At 43.1% G+C, this 17,565-nt stretch overlaps 1 protein-coding gene across 2 annotated transcripts in view; it reads left to right on the top strand.

The window, feature by feature from the left end:
• Positions 1-17,565, top strand: part of SEC63 (SEC63 homolog, protein translocation regulator) — a 118,382-nt gene that overhangs the window by 18,616 nt on the left and 82,201 nt on the right. For both annotated transcript variants that reach the window (XR_010599571.1, XM_008164915.4), the window contains exons 2-3: positions 4,337-4,436; positions 6,267-6,381. Coding sequence is in view for 1 of the 2 variants with exons in the window: in XM_008164915.4 (XP_008163137.1) it covers positions 4,337-4,436; positions 6,267-6,381 (215 nt within the window). In the remaining variant the exon portion in view is untranslated. The remainder of the gene's footprint in view (positions 1-4,336; positions 4,437-6,266; positions 6,382-17,565) is intronic.

Raw genomic sequence — 17,565 nt, 5'->3', positions numbered from 1 at the left:
TCTTCACACTCTCATGCATTTCTGCATTGCTTCCATGGGATGGCGAGAACATGAGTGGGAGAGTGGGCTTGTATTGGGATCAAAATAGCATTTCATGGGGAAGTGGGTGAAACCCTATATCATGGCAGTGATGTGTGAGGTAGAAAGTATGGGGCATATATGTTGGGTAATGCTGGATTCAGGTGTGTATTGTTTCTTGAGGTTACTTTAAGTCAGTGGTTCTCAAACTTTTGTACTGGTGACCCCTTTCACATAGCTAGCCTCTGAGTGCAACCCCACCTTACACATTAAAAACACGTATTTATATATTTAACACCACTATAAATGCTGGATGGAAAGTGGGGTTTGAGCTGGAGGCAGACAGCTTGTGACCCCCCCCCATGTAATAACCTTGTGACACCCTAAAGGGTCCCGACCCCCAGTTTGAGAACCCCTGCTTTAAGTGGTCTGTCGGGAGGGGGAGAGTATTTGAGAAGTAGCTCCTTGCAAGAGAAATGTGGTGGCTCTTAAACAAGCTGTTTTGTTTGCCTCTGGAAAACCATAGGGAGAAATTGGGTTCCTGGTCTATTCAGTACTTCTTGTAAATGTACCTTGGAGTAGGGCTGCCCATACTCAAGCTTCTACTGCCATAGGTTAGGCTACTTGCTCTCCAGTACCAACAACTGTTAGCGAGGCTTTCAGTGATGACTATAGTTTCAACTTCAGACAATTTGTCCTCTGCATCGTAGTCTGTTTTTATGTCAGTTGTGGGAGCCTTTTCTAGACCCAGGTCATGGCAAAAAAGATGTCTCCCTCTGAAAGCCACCTTATCTGTGGACATCTTCTTTTGTCTTGTCGGATCCATCTGGGGGTTGTTGCAGCAGGATGTTTCCTTCAGAACTCCAGGAAACAAAGCTACAGTGCAAGCATTGCAGAGAAAGGTGACTTGCAGGGATCTGGTTGACTTTATAACTGCCAAGAGAGGAGAAAAGCCTTGCCTTATAGAAATGGGCTTACAGGCAGTACAGTACTTGAATCAGATGGCATGAACCCCTCAAAAAAAGTCTTCCTTGGAACTGTTGCAGCGTGTCTTCATGTGATTAGGCTTAGGACACTATTGTCAGAAAACCTTCGCACACAAAAGTGAACACTTGACACCTTTGCGCTGATGCTTTCACAATGCCAGAGTGCGTAGGGGCAGGGAGGGGCATTCTTTCCATACTAACAGTGTGATTTTTTTTTTTTTTTTTTTGGCCAGGTACTCATGAAACTCTGTGTAGATAATTGAATTCTATTGTCCTCACAAAACTAGTGCAGCATCAAGGAGAAGTATTCTCATGTAAACTTACACCTACTGCACAGGAGATTCTGAAATGTTCGTTACAGGCCTTGAGTAGCCATGAAATGATGGGACAGACCATCACCTGGTCCTTGCTTAGCAACCTGAAGCATAGCTCTGACAGCTGTCAATCTCCTGCACCACTTTTCTCCCTCAACAAGGTCTCCCACTTGTCCAGCTCTGTATACCCATGTATGCCAGCTGCCTTTCTTGCACTGTGCGGAATTTACAACGCTGAAGCTATTACATGCTGAAAAACAGTATGGAAATACTGAGGATTGCAGTATATCATGAGTAAGACAGTGTGGGGATTTTTCTTTATGCTGTGGAAGGGAGGATACCTCTACTGAACCAGGTGGAAATAAGAGGTAGTGGGTGGTGGATTATGTTGCCTCCACGGTGGGTGCCAAAACTTTTATTAAAACAAAATCTAGAAAACATATCTAAGTTAAGATGATAAACTAAAAATAAAACACTATCAAATCAAATTAAGATCATATCACACAAGTTAGTCTCAGTAATGGATTGGAGTTGCATCATTAAATTAATACCAAAAATAATTAACCATTGTACATTTTAAGGAGTATAAGAACATGGCTGTCCATTTGGGTATATATCCTAACTAAAGAATTTTACCATAGTCAATCAAATCTATAATTTGAAGCTGATTAAATATCTTAATATTGAAACCAGTTATAAAGCTTCCTTCTTAGCCGCCACATAGGAATTAAAGTTGGCCACTTTCCTCCCCTCCATACCCTCAAAGGAGATATTAGAATACAGACTTTAACAGAACTCTTGATAGACAAAACTTTAACTTCCTATTTACCAGAAATTAGAGACAATAATATCAAGTCTTTCAGGATTTTTAAACACAGAACACACTGTAATGAGTGTCTTTGAGACAATATTTAGGGCTGTTTAAACCCGAGGAGCTCCTTTCAGGCACTTTCCCTGGGTTTGTTTTATGGATGCTCATACCACATGCATGCACACAGCTACACTTACTTTCACCCCTAAAAATAAAAAGGCCGGGACATCTTCCGGTTAATAATAAATACATAAATAAAAAACCCCAGGGTAAAATATGGAAACTGGAAAATAAGATACTTGTGTTCACAAGGTGTTCATGAACTTTTCAATGTTTGCATGCAGCCTGCTGGACGCTTGTAGAGTAGGAGTTGGAATGGCAGTTAAGGAGTCATACAGGGAGGTTCTGCTGGCACAATGTTTCCCACTAGCGGGCTGTCTCTGGTGTAGGGAGAGACTGGTCAGAGGCTGGAATGGCTTGTGGATGTTGAGACTTCCTCTCCCCAAGGAGATCACTCTCTTGGAAATTCTGGAACTTCAGTCTTCCCTCAGGTTTCTTGTTGATCAAAAGGCAAAGATTCTCAGTGTTACCTTTGATTCGTATGATTGATGAATTTTGCTTGTTCCATCCATGGTCTTTGGGCCAGTCAGATATGAGGCCATTGTTAACAAGCATCAATGTTGGAAAAGTCCCTCTAAGCCAGAAATTAAAAACAAACACATTTTCCGTACCACAGTGACTCTTGGTCTGTGACCCTGCAAAAATGAGAAATCCAGACAAGTAAAACCTCTTTTGAGGAGGCTGACATGGTCTTATTTGGGTGAAAGGTCTTAAGATGATACTGTGTCAATAGTTTAGGGAAAATTCAAAAGGAACCCCTATAAAAATAACTAATAGGAAAAACTCTAGCTTAACAAAACCAGTCACTCTATATTAATATAATCAGCAAAAATAAAATTAATTAAAACATAACAAATTTCATCAGCTCCACTTTCTTTTCTGCTAATCTAAATATAGACAAATGTTCTTATTCTTGCAGATAAAGCAATTTTAGTTTCTTGTGAAATCTACATAATGACAGAGAGAAGTTACTTAAAACTAATCAAGAAGCCCATTTATAATATAAAATTAATGCTATAGAAGGTCTATACAGCCCTATAAGTTCTGCTTCTCACAATGGGTGGGATTCTTTCCCCAGCAAAGCCATTACGGGGTTCCATAAACTGTCTTCACTTTCCATCACAGTGTACTGCCTTTCCTGAAACCTTTCTCACACCACTAGCTTGATCCCAAGTAATACCAAAATATAATTAAAGCTCTTTTAATATAGACAGATTGCTCCCACTCTTAGGGAAATATTTGTACCATTGGTTTGCCCCACCCACTCTGAAATGTTTGGGGAAGCTAGCCTCCTAGTTCTTTGCTATTTATTATGACATTTGCCAAACATCCTGTCAGAACTGGGACCTCCTATGAGATGCTGTGCAAGTATATAGGTAGAGTCCTGCAAATCTGCAGAAATCTGCTTTATAACTTGTAACATGTTTGCGGATCAGATGCGGATACAAATTTTGTATCCATGCAGGGTTCTACATATAGGTAGATACGGTCTCTGCCCCCAAATACCTACAGTCTAACTAAAAATAAGACACACAAAGTGAGTGTTACAGAGAGGAAGAGAGTAACAGTATTTGAAGATTTTTAGTTCTTCCAGTGCCTCGCTCAAAAAACGTTCCCAATTCACACTCCTCAGTTGTATTCCAAGACCCATTTCATATGCTATCTTCTTTTTCTGCCCCCGCATACTGCAGCTGATATCCGAGGGGGAGACCATTTGTCTGAGTTGACTAGCTTTAAAACTGCAAATGTGAGACTTCTAGGGCATGGAATAGACAAGCTACATCTTCTGACTTTGTTTCAGCAGTGATTCTTGTTTCAAGATGCACAGAAAAAAGATAATTGGTTCCTGTAGTAGGTAGCGTAGAACAATCCAAGTTAAACTCTTACTTACAAATTTGGTACCATTTAAATGCTGAGGAAACAAATATATAATTCACTCACTGCTTTTTTGATTATGAAGCTCTTTCAAGTCTCAAACTGGAATTGCACTGCAAACTCCAAGATGATAATAACATAGCTCACTTGTCACTTTGCTTTTGATGTAAATTCTAATTAAATTTTAACTAGCCATTTTATTTTTTTTGCAGAGCAAATTCGATTAAAAAATATAAGAAAAGTATATGGAAGATGTCTGTGGTATCGTTTGCGGTTATTAAAACCACAACAAAACATCATTCCTTCAATAAAGTAAGTATGTTTCATTTGGGTAACTTCTCATTTAAATTACCACTGTATTTTGTATTTTTTTTTTTTTTTTTTTACATAAATTTGAAGTTTTTAATTAAAGCAACTGGAACTAGTTCTATAATAAAGTAATAGCTTTCATAACTTTTTAAAGAAAGGGACTATTGGAATCTGCTACAATTTCATAATGAAAAGTTGTTAATGATTAATATCTAGGGTTACCATATTTCAACACTGAAAAAAGAGGACACTCCACGGGGGCCTGGCCCTGCCCCAGCCCCACCCTTTCCCCACCCCCAACCCCGCCCCTTCCCCAAAGCCTCTGCCCCCTCCTCTGAGCACCCTGCATTCCCCCTCCTCCCTCCCGCTCTGATCTTGGTTGGGGGTTGCTAAGTGCTTCCCTGCTCCCCACTCGCCCTGCAGCCCCTCCGCCCCTGCAGCCTCTGTGACCCCTGCTCCCCACTCACCCTGCCGCCCCTGCAGCCTCTGTGACCCCTGCTCCCCACTCACCCTGCCGCCCCTGCCCCCCCTGCCCCTGCAGCCTCTGCGCCCCCCGCCTGCCCTGCCCCTGCAGCCTCTGCGACCCGTGCTCCCCACTCGCCCTGCACCCCCGCCCCTGCAGCCTCTGCGCCCCCGTCTGCCCTGCCCCTCCCCCCGCCCCTTCAGCCTCTGAGACCCCTGCTCTCCACTCGCCCTGCAGCCCCTTCACCCCCCTGCCCCTGCAGCCTCTATGCCCCCGCCTGCCCTGCTCCCCCGCTCCCCTGGCAGCCTCTGCCTGCTGGGGGCTTCAGACGCTCGGTCGGCAGCGCGGGTCCCTGCAGCCCTGGATGCAGCTTCCTTCCTGCCGCCGAGCTTGTTCCCCGGCCTGTCTGTCCCCGCTGGAAACAGCTCCCACGGCGCCGGGTTCCAAGCTGCGCGAGGCAACGGGGCCACAGGAAGGGTCCCCCAGTGGCCGGGGGGTCCCCGCCCTCGAGGGAAGCCCGAGCCCCGCCGTTCCCCGCCTGAGCATTGTAGCTGGGGCAACTGGGCTGCGCTGCGGACCCGGCGGATCGTGCTGGGCGGACCCTGGCTTATGCCTCCCTATTTTCCCGGACATGTCCGGCTCTTTGGAAATTCCCCCCGGACTGGGATTTGAGCACCAAAAAGCCGGACATGTCCGGGGAAATCCGGACGTATGGTAACCCTATTAATATCTAATAGGGCTTGAAATTCAGAGAGAAGCCACTCGTGTTACAGCTTCTTAAATTCCTGTTCAGTTAACCTAGTAGACCTCAACAGTAATCAACAATTTGACCTGGATCTTATCAATAATGGAGCAGAATTCTGTTGTCCCTTCCCTCAAATTAGCAATGCTATTGATGTCATTCAGTTTGTTACCCTTTCTCACATCTCCTCCTCTCTCCTCCCCTTTACTTCCCAGCTGTTCAGTTTTATTCCTTTTTTCTGTTTAAAGCAGAATTTGCATTCATTATTGGGTGCAAAATATTCTATGTAAATGAGGAACAGAGATTTTCTTGTTTGTTAATCTATGCTGTTTGTTGGGGGAGATTTTTTGATGTGTGGTGGTAGAAGGGTGTGGAAGTGGAGAAACTGTCACTGTTTTGCTTGTCTATGTAAATAGCAATAAAAAAGCCGAGTCATTCAGCAGACCTATCAGCGTCCAAAGCCATTTTATCACCAAGGGTATTCGTTCTAAAATTGTTTGGTTTTTTTGGATCTCGTTATTTAATGTGGGATCTTTAAGTTTAATTATATATAAGTTGTATAGTGTTACGTTAGAAGTAAAGATGATTGTGTGTATTTTATTTTACCCTTCATATTCTTCCCAAATAGGAAAGCAATTCTTCTTGCTGGATGGGCACTGTTTCTGTTTCTTGCATACAAAGTTTCCAAAACAGACAGAGAATATCAAGAATACAACCCTTATGAAGTCTTACATTTGGACCCAGTAAGTAATAGTGACCTTGTTGGGTAATGCATATTACTTTAATATGTCATACTTAGGACTTGCTTTATATGTAAAACTAAGCCGGAGGAAATACTAGTGAAGGCCTCCATGAGGGTTGAAAGCATATCTCAAGATGCAATTAACTTTTACCTTATGAACATTGCTAGTGTGTATTGCAGATTACTGATGCTCCCTTATCTTAATTTTTAATTTGTAACTATAATACCAAAGTCCCTTCAAGTCTCTGATGCCCTTATACAGTATATTGAGATGAAGATTTCAGTTTTCATCTGTTTTGAATGACTCACGTGATCGTAGCTAAGCATTATCTGAAAGAATTCCAGAGCAAAAACCAGACTTATGTGGGCTGTAGGCAGTCCATGCCTATTAACAACATAGTAGATCTTCCAAGAGAAGTTTAATCTGAGATGCAACGTTGCACAAAAGCCCTTTATGCATCTTAGAATTGTGGAGCAGTTTTGGTGGTGCAGGCTGGATAAGCTGTATAAACAATCCCTACTTCATATGGTTCATATCTGCCTGTTGTGTTCTAGTCTCTTTCTTCTTGATGTAAGGTAAATTGTGCCATTTATGTAAGACTACTATTGAGACACTTCCTTCTTTGTTCTAAGCTCCACAGAACTGTTACAACGGGTACTTTAGCCAGCTTGTGGTTTGGGGGCAGAACCAGACACGTCAATCACTGGCAGCAGGGGAATGCGCTGCCTGCTGAAGTTCCCTCCAGTTAATCTTTGAGTAATTGTCCACATGGATTCCACTTGTGGTGTGCATATGCCCCATGCATGCAGAATTCAGATTTTTTTGACCACTGTGTCCATTGGGGGGGCCTCACCTGCATTTTAGATGTCCTTGTGCATCCCTATCCCCCACCTGAGGGCATAAAGAGTGGCGCAGATCCAGCCATCCCTCAGTTCCTTCTTACTGCCTATGGCAGTGAGATGGAAACCCTGCAGTGTCTGCCTGGTATTGCTATTGAAGGAAAAATGTTGCAATTTTCCCTGGTGGTCAGGGACTCATTGTTTCTAAGGCCTTGGCTACACTGGCAATTCACAGCGCTGCGCTCAGGGGTCTGAAAAAGCACCCCCCCCGAGTGCAGCGAATGCAGCGCTGTGAAGCGCGAGTGTAATCAGCGCCTGCAGCGCTGCACGCTCGCTCGCAGCGCTGCAAGCTATTCCCCTCGGAGAGGTGGAGTACTTGCAGCGCTGCGAGAGAGCTCTCGCAGCGCTGGCAGTGCGACTAAACTCGTGCTTCACAGCGCTGTGAAGCACGAGTGAATCCGCGAGTGTAGCCAAGGCCTAAGTGGGGGAGATTTTCACTAGAAAGAGTGGAGTAACTATCCAGGCCCTTCACAGGCAGCCAGATGCAGGCAGGCTTTCAGGCCAGACCTCTCCTTTGGGCACACACTTTCTCAAGTGGCATCAGAATAACAAAAATAAATATGAACTGTGATCTGACACCGAAGAGTCTCCACGGGCTTTCACAAGCAATGCAAATATGGTGAGATGGTGTTGCGTGTTTGGTTCCCCTCAACATAAAAATCCCACAGCCTAAGGGCTTCTCCCTGTGGGGTGAAAAAGACATTGGGATTTGAATCTGTTTCATACAGGTATATGGGACTTTGATTCATGGGATCAAATGCTCTGGCAAATCAGTTCCCTGCTATCTTAGTGATACAATGGGAAGCTTATGGAAAACAGGGTATTCAAAGTCATCAGAAAAGTCAACTCACAGTCCTGCCAGACACTATAGAAAGGAATACAGGTCATTTGGCAAATTTAAGGGGTCTGTGAAGTGTTTCTTCCTGTTTTACCCCTTTGCATGTGGAAGCTAAAACAAGTTCAGGGTGAATAACTGCCTTCCATTGCCTCAGATGCAGGTCTCCCAACCAGCGCTGGCTGGTGTTAGATCCCCAATTGGTGCCAGGCTTTTTCAGTTTGGGAGCAAAAGAGTTACCTATATCTTTGACCAAATGAGGTCACTATATATTGTCCATAGGGAGTACCCAGTGCAGCTGTGCTAGAATTACAGGAACAGCTTTGTCCCATTCCCAACCTCATCAATCCTGGAAAGGTCATGACATGAATGAAATCATCCATCACCTACTTCAGATCAGAGTATTACAACCTGTTCCCTATCCTATTTCTAGCCTGAGAAAATCAGGGACAAACAAAGCAGAGTCCTGTCTGAAACATCTAAATAGGTTCCTAAAGGAGGTTCAACTTCAAAGCATTCCCATTTTCAGACAGTCTGTATTGTGAGGCGTTCACCCCTCTCCCTGCTGGTTGGATTCAGAACAAAGATTGACAGCTAGCCTGTGGCCAAGATCACCCTTCTGTGGAGCACCCCCGAGTTCTTTTTCTCTAGTTTTGGGCAGACTGGAGACCTAGTGGTCTTCTCTTTATAGCAGTGCCTATCAAGATAGGACATAGTCACAGTCCGATTTTTTTTTTTTTTTTTTTTTTTTTAAATTGGAGACTCCTAAATTATTTTTTTTTTTTTAATGTTCTGTTTGCTGGGGGTTTCTGAACCAGATTTGCCTCAGACCCTGTCTTGCAGATATGTTTTCCCCATCTTTCATGGGCGGTGGCAGGTAGGGAAAGAGAGGGTCACAAATGCCTTCAAGTCTCTTTCCTGTTCAGGAATATTAGGACCAGATTGTCTAGCTGCAAAGAGGATCCAACAGCCGCAGCAAAGGGCAACCTGAAGGTGCAGGGGTGGGCCAGGTCCTTATGTAGCCCTCCAGGCATGGGGCCTAACCCGCTCAGCCAATGTGAGGGCCAGATCTATTCCAAGCCAGGAAATTGGACTATGGAGTGGACCCCCACCCCAGTTGGTTTGCAGTAGGCAGCACAGGCAGATCTCCTAGCCTGGAGCCTTCTGTGGGGAAAAGCTGCAACTGCCTGTGAGTAAGCAGATGATCTGTTTAACTCCTCATGTCCACAGTGCAGACTTGTTGGGAGAGGGGTGGGCAAGTGACAATTCATCTTCTTCCCCACTAATAGCTCCCTGGGGATTACCACCCCCCTCAACCTCAGTATTGCCCTTTGAAATAATGAAGTGGTTGCACTTCAGTCTGGGTGGACAGGCAGGTTACATGCCAATGGAGCATTTTCCGACAAAGGAAACCGCTTTGGAAGGAGGGAGGGATTTTTTCTATCTGCCCCCCTCCCGAACCCTTCTATCTCTACCCGGGAGATGGCAGGACACTTTGGAACAGGGGTGAAATGTGACGTTGCCTTAGCCACCCTGCCCGCAACCAAAAATATGTATTGTAGCCTGAATGGTGGAAACCTGTGGCTACATTCTCCAGAAAAGGCAAGAAAAGAAAAAATTAAAAGTCTGCAGTTCAAAATGCTCCTCAGTTCAGACTCTGGCCTTGAGTTGCCCATTACAAGCAATGAGGAAGGTGTACTTGCAGGGACTGTGGCACTTACATAAAAGGGAAAATCAAAGAAGAGGGTCTCTTCCTCCTCTAGCTCATCCCCAGTATATTTAAAAAAAAAAAAGAGAGAAAAATTTAAGGTTCATAAGATCAAAAAAGCGAAGAGATCAGAGAATGAGAGGGAGATGTGAAATTCTTTCTCCTCCTCATCCACCTTGATCTCCTTGGAGGATGGGCAGAATTAGAGGATGACTTGCAAGACAGGCTTTCCCTCTGCAGGTATTTAATCATGTGTTATGGAAGGTGCTCACCACCCTGGAAATGCTGCCTGAGACTTTTGAGAAGCCACCAATTCCAGAGTAATCCAAGAAAGCAGCTTAGAAATATTTTCAAGCTAAAGCAAAGAGAGAAATGTGTTCCACTGCACCTAGTATTTGAAGAAGTAATCAAGGCTTGGGTGGGCATCTCCTAACAAAGACAAGCATCCCAACAGACACATTGAGTTCTCTTCTAAACATTTGGTCAAAGGTAGATGCAGCAGCTGCCACTTTGGTCAAAGACACTCTGAAGGAATGAGAGGGAGAGTTTGCCATGAGAGCTAACAGACTGAAAAAATCCAGTCATTTCTAAGAAAGAACTTAGAGATCTTTGGGCATCTGCAGCAGACTCTTGTTTTGTCAGGGTGATTCTAGCCTGGATAGAATGTATGACCCAACTAGGCCTGACTCAAGATAAAAAAACTGAAAACGAGCTTGAACAAGCTCTTGCTATTAGCTTCCTGGATCCCCCCTTAAATTAGAGGCCATGGAGAGAGCTGCTAATGTGGTGTCATGAAGACACACTTGGCTTTATGTCTGGAAAGCAGAAACACAAATAAAACACCTTGTGATGTCAATCAAGTACACCGGGGGCAAGGTGTTTCATGAGGACATGGACTAAGCAGTAGCAGAAGTTAGTGAGAGGAAAATCTTTTCTGTTTCATCACCTCCTGGCTTTTGTTATCTTCCTTTCACGGTTACCAGCCCATAAGAAATCCACAAATCTGGAAGAGGTAGAGAGAGAAATTTAAAATAGGACTCTTTGAAAAGATCCTCAAGACTGGTTGTTGATTTCTGGTTTAAGGGCCCCATGTCCAAGAAGACATTTTATCTGGGGGAAAGGTTTCAGAAATTTGAACACACATGGGAGATAAGTGAGCACTAGACGGTTCTACAGGGTTATGCCATCACAATATTATGTAATCAAGTCCTCCAGAGACAAGTTCATAGTCTTTCCCCAGATCAAAGAACTTGATCAAACACTTCTCTGCAGTGGAGCTATAGAGCTGGTACCAGTGAGACAGATTTTGGTGGAGTGTACTCAATATTCTGTATGTTCCCAAAGAAGAATAGGGGACATGAGCCATATTACAGGTCAAGTCCCTCAACAAATAGATGGAAGCACTAAAGTTAATCATCATGGCTCTGTTACACTGGGATTTCTTGATTGCCTTAGAGCTCAGGGAGATCTACCTACATACGCCATTTAGGGAGAGCTGCTGAAAATTTCTACATTTCTGTTACAGTGGGAAGCATTTCAATAGAGGGATCTCTCATTCGGGCAAGTGATTACCCCACGAGTCTTCACAAAGATCCTGGTGGTCTTAGTTGTTCTTGGTGGATGTTAGAGATGGGGATATGGCCTGTCTTGCCCGGTGGGTGGAGCAGGAGGTGGTAGCTAGAAATAGAATTCCAGGGTCAGAGGCCAGAGTTGAGGATCACAGCCGAAGACAGAAGTCAGGAATCAGAACTGAGGTTCAGAGCCGGGTTACCTGGAGCGAGGCAGGGTGGGAGAAACGCAGTGGCTGATGCTGGAATAAGGAGGAGCAAGCCTGGCAACAAGTAGACTTCCCATCAGTCAGGCAGCCTACTACAGGTTAGCTGTGCTCATAGGTTGCTGGTAGACTGGATCAGCTGCAGGCCTGATTCCTGACAGCGGGTGTGGGGCGGAGACACTCATCCTTACTTAGACCATATCATCTGCTCCTTGTCCTTTCAAATGCCTTTTGGGGTCTAGAGGAGGTTAACCCTGTTACAAGACTCTGGTTTTCTGGTGAATATAGTGAGTCATCTCCAACCATCTCAGCAACTTCTGCATTCAGAAGTGATCCTGGACACAAAGGTGTTCACTTCAGAGGAGACACAACAGAAGATACTCTCCTCACTTCACCATGTGCCATCAGATATCGCTAAAAATTCTGACGAAATTTCTCAGTATGCTAATTTCATGTGTGGACGCCTTCCAATGGGCCAGATTTTATATGAGAGTGCTCCAAAAATTCCTCTTACTGTATTAGCAAGAAATTGCAACCAATTGGGATTGGAGAGTTGACCTTCTGAGGTCAATCACTTCGTCCCTCAAATGGTGGACTCATCCTTTGAGATTCCAGCAGGGATATCTGATGTCAGAGCCGGTCAGACTTGTTTCAGCCTCTGCTTTGCCTCCTAGTCAGTCCTATGCTTTCAAAGGAGATTGAATGGCATACACTGGATGTAAGGAGAACTTGTGTTTCTGTGCACTTGAGGTAGATTTCATCAGAAAACCACAGCTTTCTTCATCTTCTCACTTGTCAGTCAAAAGGTGGAAAAAAACAACAAACCTGGAATGAATTCACCGGGTAACATTACTGCCCATTCTGAGGGTTCAGCTACCTCTTGGGCAGAAGAGTCTTGTGCTTCATATGAAGAAATTTGAAAGGCAGCTACATAGTCATCATGGTTAATGTCCTTTGTTCTTTGAATATAGCTTTTTGGGGGAGTAGGGGGAAGGTACTTCAGAATGTGCTGCTGCAGCAGTAATCTGGGGTCAGTCTTCCATGAATCCTATAGTTTGAATCCTCCTCCTACCCTAAAGTTGAGTACTGCTTTGCACATCTCACAGTACATACTGCAGGTTATAGGGAGGAGGGGCTGGTGAGAAAAGAACATTTCCTTCTTACCTGTGAGCTTTCTTTCTAATGTCCTACATGTCTGATGGTCTGGTCCACTTCCAGAGATTAACTAGTCTCAGAATTGAAGTAATTGGTTCTCTCTGTCTGACAGCCAAATGCAAATTTTTAGCAGTACCTTGTTTTAGTGTCCACAGTGTGTGTAGGGTTTTTTTTTTTTTGTGCATTCTGAATTTCAAGATCCTAAATTCAAAGACACTACCTGATGATACCTTGTCACTGTTGAGCATTTTGAAATATTAGCACTTATTAGCAACCCTTTCAGATTCACAAGTCAGGTGACAGTGAAACCACTTTAATTGAATTTCAATTATTTTTTAATGAAATTTCATACTAATAGTTTGTATAAGGAACATAACAAATGTACCTCCTAGCTAATTAATTCTGTATTAGCAGTATAGCATGCTGGTATGCCCCCTCCTCCCCCTGAATCTAGACAAAAAGCATGGTTGCTTCACTGGGATCGCTCTGAAACCAGAGTGTAATGAAAATACAGTACACAAGGCCCAAGTACAAGAGATCCCCAAAGAAGAATTGAAGTTAAGGATTGCTGCAATGAACAAAGAAGCCATCAGTAAGAAGCTAGAGCTGTGCACCCACTAAACACCCAGAGATCATACTAAACATTGTCCATGGTAGAGTGGCATCACCATCAGTCAGTGTAAATGAACACACTTGGAATTCGCGAAATGCAAGAATTTGAATGTGGCTGTCCCATATGGTTCTATAACACAATACCAAGGATAGTAGAGACGCTAGTAGTGACAAAGCATGTACAGGTTGCTCCAATGAAGATATTTGACACTAAGCTTCTCTATTAAAGAGTGATAGACTTAGAAGCAAGTTCACAAGGGGTTGACATCAAGAATATTTTGTCATGATTTGGATCCTTTACCAATATTCACTGACTCTGGTGACCTGAAGATTGCCACGGCTAAGTCCTACCTAAAGAAGCAGCTGCAGACAGAGGGGTCAATAAAACATATTCACAACAAGGCACCTGCACAGTCATTGGTGGTTCTGCAATGTTTTGAGTAGTACAGGTGTTAGTAAGTAGTGTCATCAAGGACTCTCTGACCAATTTCAGAGTCTACATTGAACACAAGCTAGCAGCAGGTGATCTATACCTTGTCTTTGGCAGGTACAAAAACTTCAGCACAAAGAGTGGCACGAGATCTAGCAGAGCTACTGAAGCAAGCAGAGCGCATCAGTTCACTAGAAGTACACCGCTACCTCCATAGAAAGTTGTCTTGATAGTTACTGAAATTCAGAAACAATTGATTGACATTATTTATACAGAACTCATTTAAGACAAGAAGTTTCACCAGTGACACACACACTAAAGCGCAAGCTAATAATAAAAGGTAGAGACAACACCCCAGTTGAAATAAACCAACGAGGTGTGGCAATCAACAGGGGAGATACAGCTACCTCACATGAGGAAGCTGGCAACATCCTTGTACAATGAACTGTGATTGCAAAAGAGAAACTGGTGGGAATATCCATATTATCAGATGATACTGATGTATTTGTCTTACTCTTGCGCCATTGCCTTGAACAGGGCCTCACATCTTTAGTGAATAGGGACCAATGAAAGAAAGCTATAAAGACATTTGTGCCGCTTCAGAGGAACACCAGAACATTGTACCAGGACTGTTAGCTGCCCATGTACTCTCAGGCTGTGATATAGTAGTTTCCTATTTTGTTCCCAGTAAAGGCACTGTGATGAAAATTCTGTGAGTTGGATACTGCCTCTCTATGTGGTGACATCAATGTATCATGGGCAGCAAAAATTGGCAAAGGTACCATGTGAAGACCAGAACTCAGTTCCTTATCACCACCAACTGAAACATTTATAGGAAATGTAAAATGAGCACCTCTTCAGGCATATGTGTGGGAAAGGTGCTTTGGCCCCAGACGCTCCACTGCAGTATGGATGGATATGTGATGACAGTTCCAAGTCTGTTTTCAAAAACTGTACCAGACAATGTTGTGCTTGCTCCCAGATACTCTGAAGTTAATAAAGTGCTCTTGTGAGGGTGATTCGCCTTGTAAATTGGAGATGTGGCTGCAGCAGCGACAAACCAGCATGTACCATATTCTGTGGATGCCAAGGAGGTGTGTGTTGTGTTGCAATGACATGACAAAATCAGCATTAGCATTTGCAGATGAAAACAGCAATGACAAGAAGTGACATGTATTACTCATATTGGGACACTCAGTTATAGTTTGAATGAGAGAACACTAATAATCACTAAATTATGCTAAAATTATTTTAATTTGTTGAATACATTTCTAATTTGAATATTTTTCACATTAAAAAGTGGTCACTGTATCAAATGAAAATTAAGGTCTGTGCTATACCCCCAAGCCTCCTCTTATACCCTTATTATTCACATATGTATTATTGATTGATATTGCAAATATTAAATACATGTATTTCATATATTAGAACTCTTCTTCTTTGATTTTTTTTTTATGCCCCATTTCATCCCACCCTCACCACATCTCTTGCTTAATCTTCCTGATTATGCAAGAGGTATGGTGAAGGTGGGATGAAATGTTGGTCTTTCAACATGCTTAAAAGCGGTAGTGTCATCAGGCGGATTCTTAATGTATGATCTTGACATACAAAATAAAAAAGCATGGACCCTAAAGCAAAGTTGACTACAGTGGCTGCTGGACTATCTCCCTTGTTTTCCCAGATGAGAATGGAAAATACATGTTTGCATAGAGGAATGTTTGTCTGTTTGCTAAATCTGTTAGTAGATTCAGTTAGTGTTTAGTTTTGGGAAGCTATAGTACTGGGTTTTTCCACAGATGGGCAATCTTGGCCCCAGGCTGGCCATCACTCTGTGCTCTGCCTCTAGGCAGCAGGGAGAAAGGGAAAGCTCCACAGAACAGACTGTTGGCCGTAAGTATTAGAAAGGAAATTCACAGGTAAGAAGGAAATCTTCCTTTTTACAAGCCCACAAACAGTTCTTACATTTTGCAGATGGATGGCGTCATTTTTCTTTTCTCAACTTTGGTCATTACCATTTGACCTGACCTGTGTTCCCAGGGTCTCTTTCAGGATCGTGGTGGGCAATAATATTGGCTTTAGGTAAGAAGGAAATTCACTTCTCTTCCTGGAAAATGTTCTTCTCATCAAGGTTCTGTACAATAGCAAAGTTGAAGGAAATACACAAAATTAATATGGTTCTTGGAGTGTTTTGGATTCAAGACAGACACAGGGTGCTAGGGAAGTTGATCACAGACCTGTGTTGAGGAAGAACACAGTCAGGTACAAGAAGATCTTATCTCAGAAGAATGTTACTAGAAGGTGAAGATGGCTATAATGGAAACAAGTGGTGTCACAGAAACAAAAATACAATTCTTGTACTTTATTGGGAATTCTGATGTCCCACATCGGCATGCTTCAATGATCTAGAATTCATGTTATACAGTAATTCTGGGCATCCCCTTTGCATCTTACCGTATCGCATCCATTGGCAGAGATCTAGCTCCAGTTGTATATTCTCGGCTCCCTCAATTGGTAAATAAAAAGAATCAGATTTTGTTTTTTAAAGGGATCTTCCTGTTTCAGGAAATGAGTACCAGAAATAGATAGCATAGCACCTACTGGCTAAAACACAATGATTCACTGAGGTTGTGGAGCACAGTTTCCTCCATGAATAAGACATGCTCTAGTCATGACAATCAGTATGTCTGGGAAGGTTTTTAAATAAGCAGGAAGAACACGATTAGCCCTACTCCAAAAAGAAAATTTCCGGTTCTAGGTGGAGCAAGGTTTCCTATTTCTTTGTGAGAGAGGACAGATTATCCATTGGTTAGGGCACTTGCTTAGGACTTGAGTTCAATTCCCTTCTCTAAGTGATTTTGAGCAAGTCACTTAGCCTGTCTGTGCCTCAATTTCCCATCAGTAAAATGGGGATAATTGTACTCTGTACGTCTCAGGGATGTTGAGGATATATACATTAAAAATTGAGGTGCTCAGATATTGAGATAAAGGAGGTGCCATAAAAGTACCCTAGATATAGATATGTGCACTACCCATTAATGGGGAAGATGAAAACTAAGCCAAGCAGAGGTTGGATTGGCAGAGTGGCACCTGCACCCAGAAATATCTCACTTAGTGAAAATCAATGTTGTGTGCTGCTGATTGCACAGGTAACCTTAATTCTGGCACCTCCTAACTTTTGAGTACTTGACTTTGCAACCGTAATGTTCTTTTAATGTAGTTTTGTATGCAATTTCCTACATTTTTGAAAAAGCAAACTGAAAAAACTGACTTCATGTGTCATGATGTTGACACCCACATGGGTTATCAGTAGGGTTGGAACCTTTAGCCCCACCACACAGATCTCTGCTACTAGAACTGACGGAGTAACTGATAGCAGTAGTAAGTGATCATCAGCCACCAGCACTAGAAGGGGATGGGGCACTTTGCGAGTGGATTTGACCGATATTTGCTGACAGAGGAATCCTAAGACTCCGGAATCTTCGGTTCTACTTCCAGGATCTTGGGCTCTAGTGATCAGACTCTTCTGCTCATTTTCCCCGAGTTTTGACTTTGCAACTCTAATGTTCTCTTAGAGAGAGAGAGAGAGAGAGAGAATGTGTGTGTGTGTGTATACATAATATAGAATGTTACGCATTTTGGATGTCCAACACTTAAGAATGATCCTGCTTCCCATCCTGTAGGTATACTGCTATGATGATCCCTTTGTAATGGGTCTGTGGACCTTAGCATGAAGTAGAATTGGAAAATATATTTGTACTTACCTGAAAACTT

Source organism: Chrysemys picta, chromosome 3 (genome assembly GCF_011386835.1).
Source record: "Chrysemys picta bellii isolate R12L10 chromosome 3, ASM1138683v2, whole genome shotgun sequence".
Lineage (NCBI taxonomy): Eukaryota > Metazoa > Chordata > Testudines > Emydidae > Chrysemys > Chrysemys picta.
Note: the sequence above shows the minus strand (reverse complement) of the source record. Positions and strands in the feature narration are given on the sequence as shown.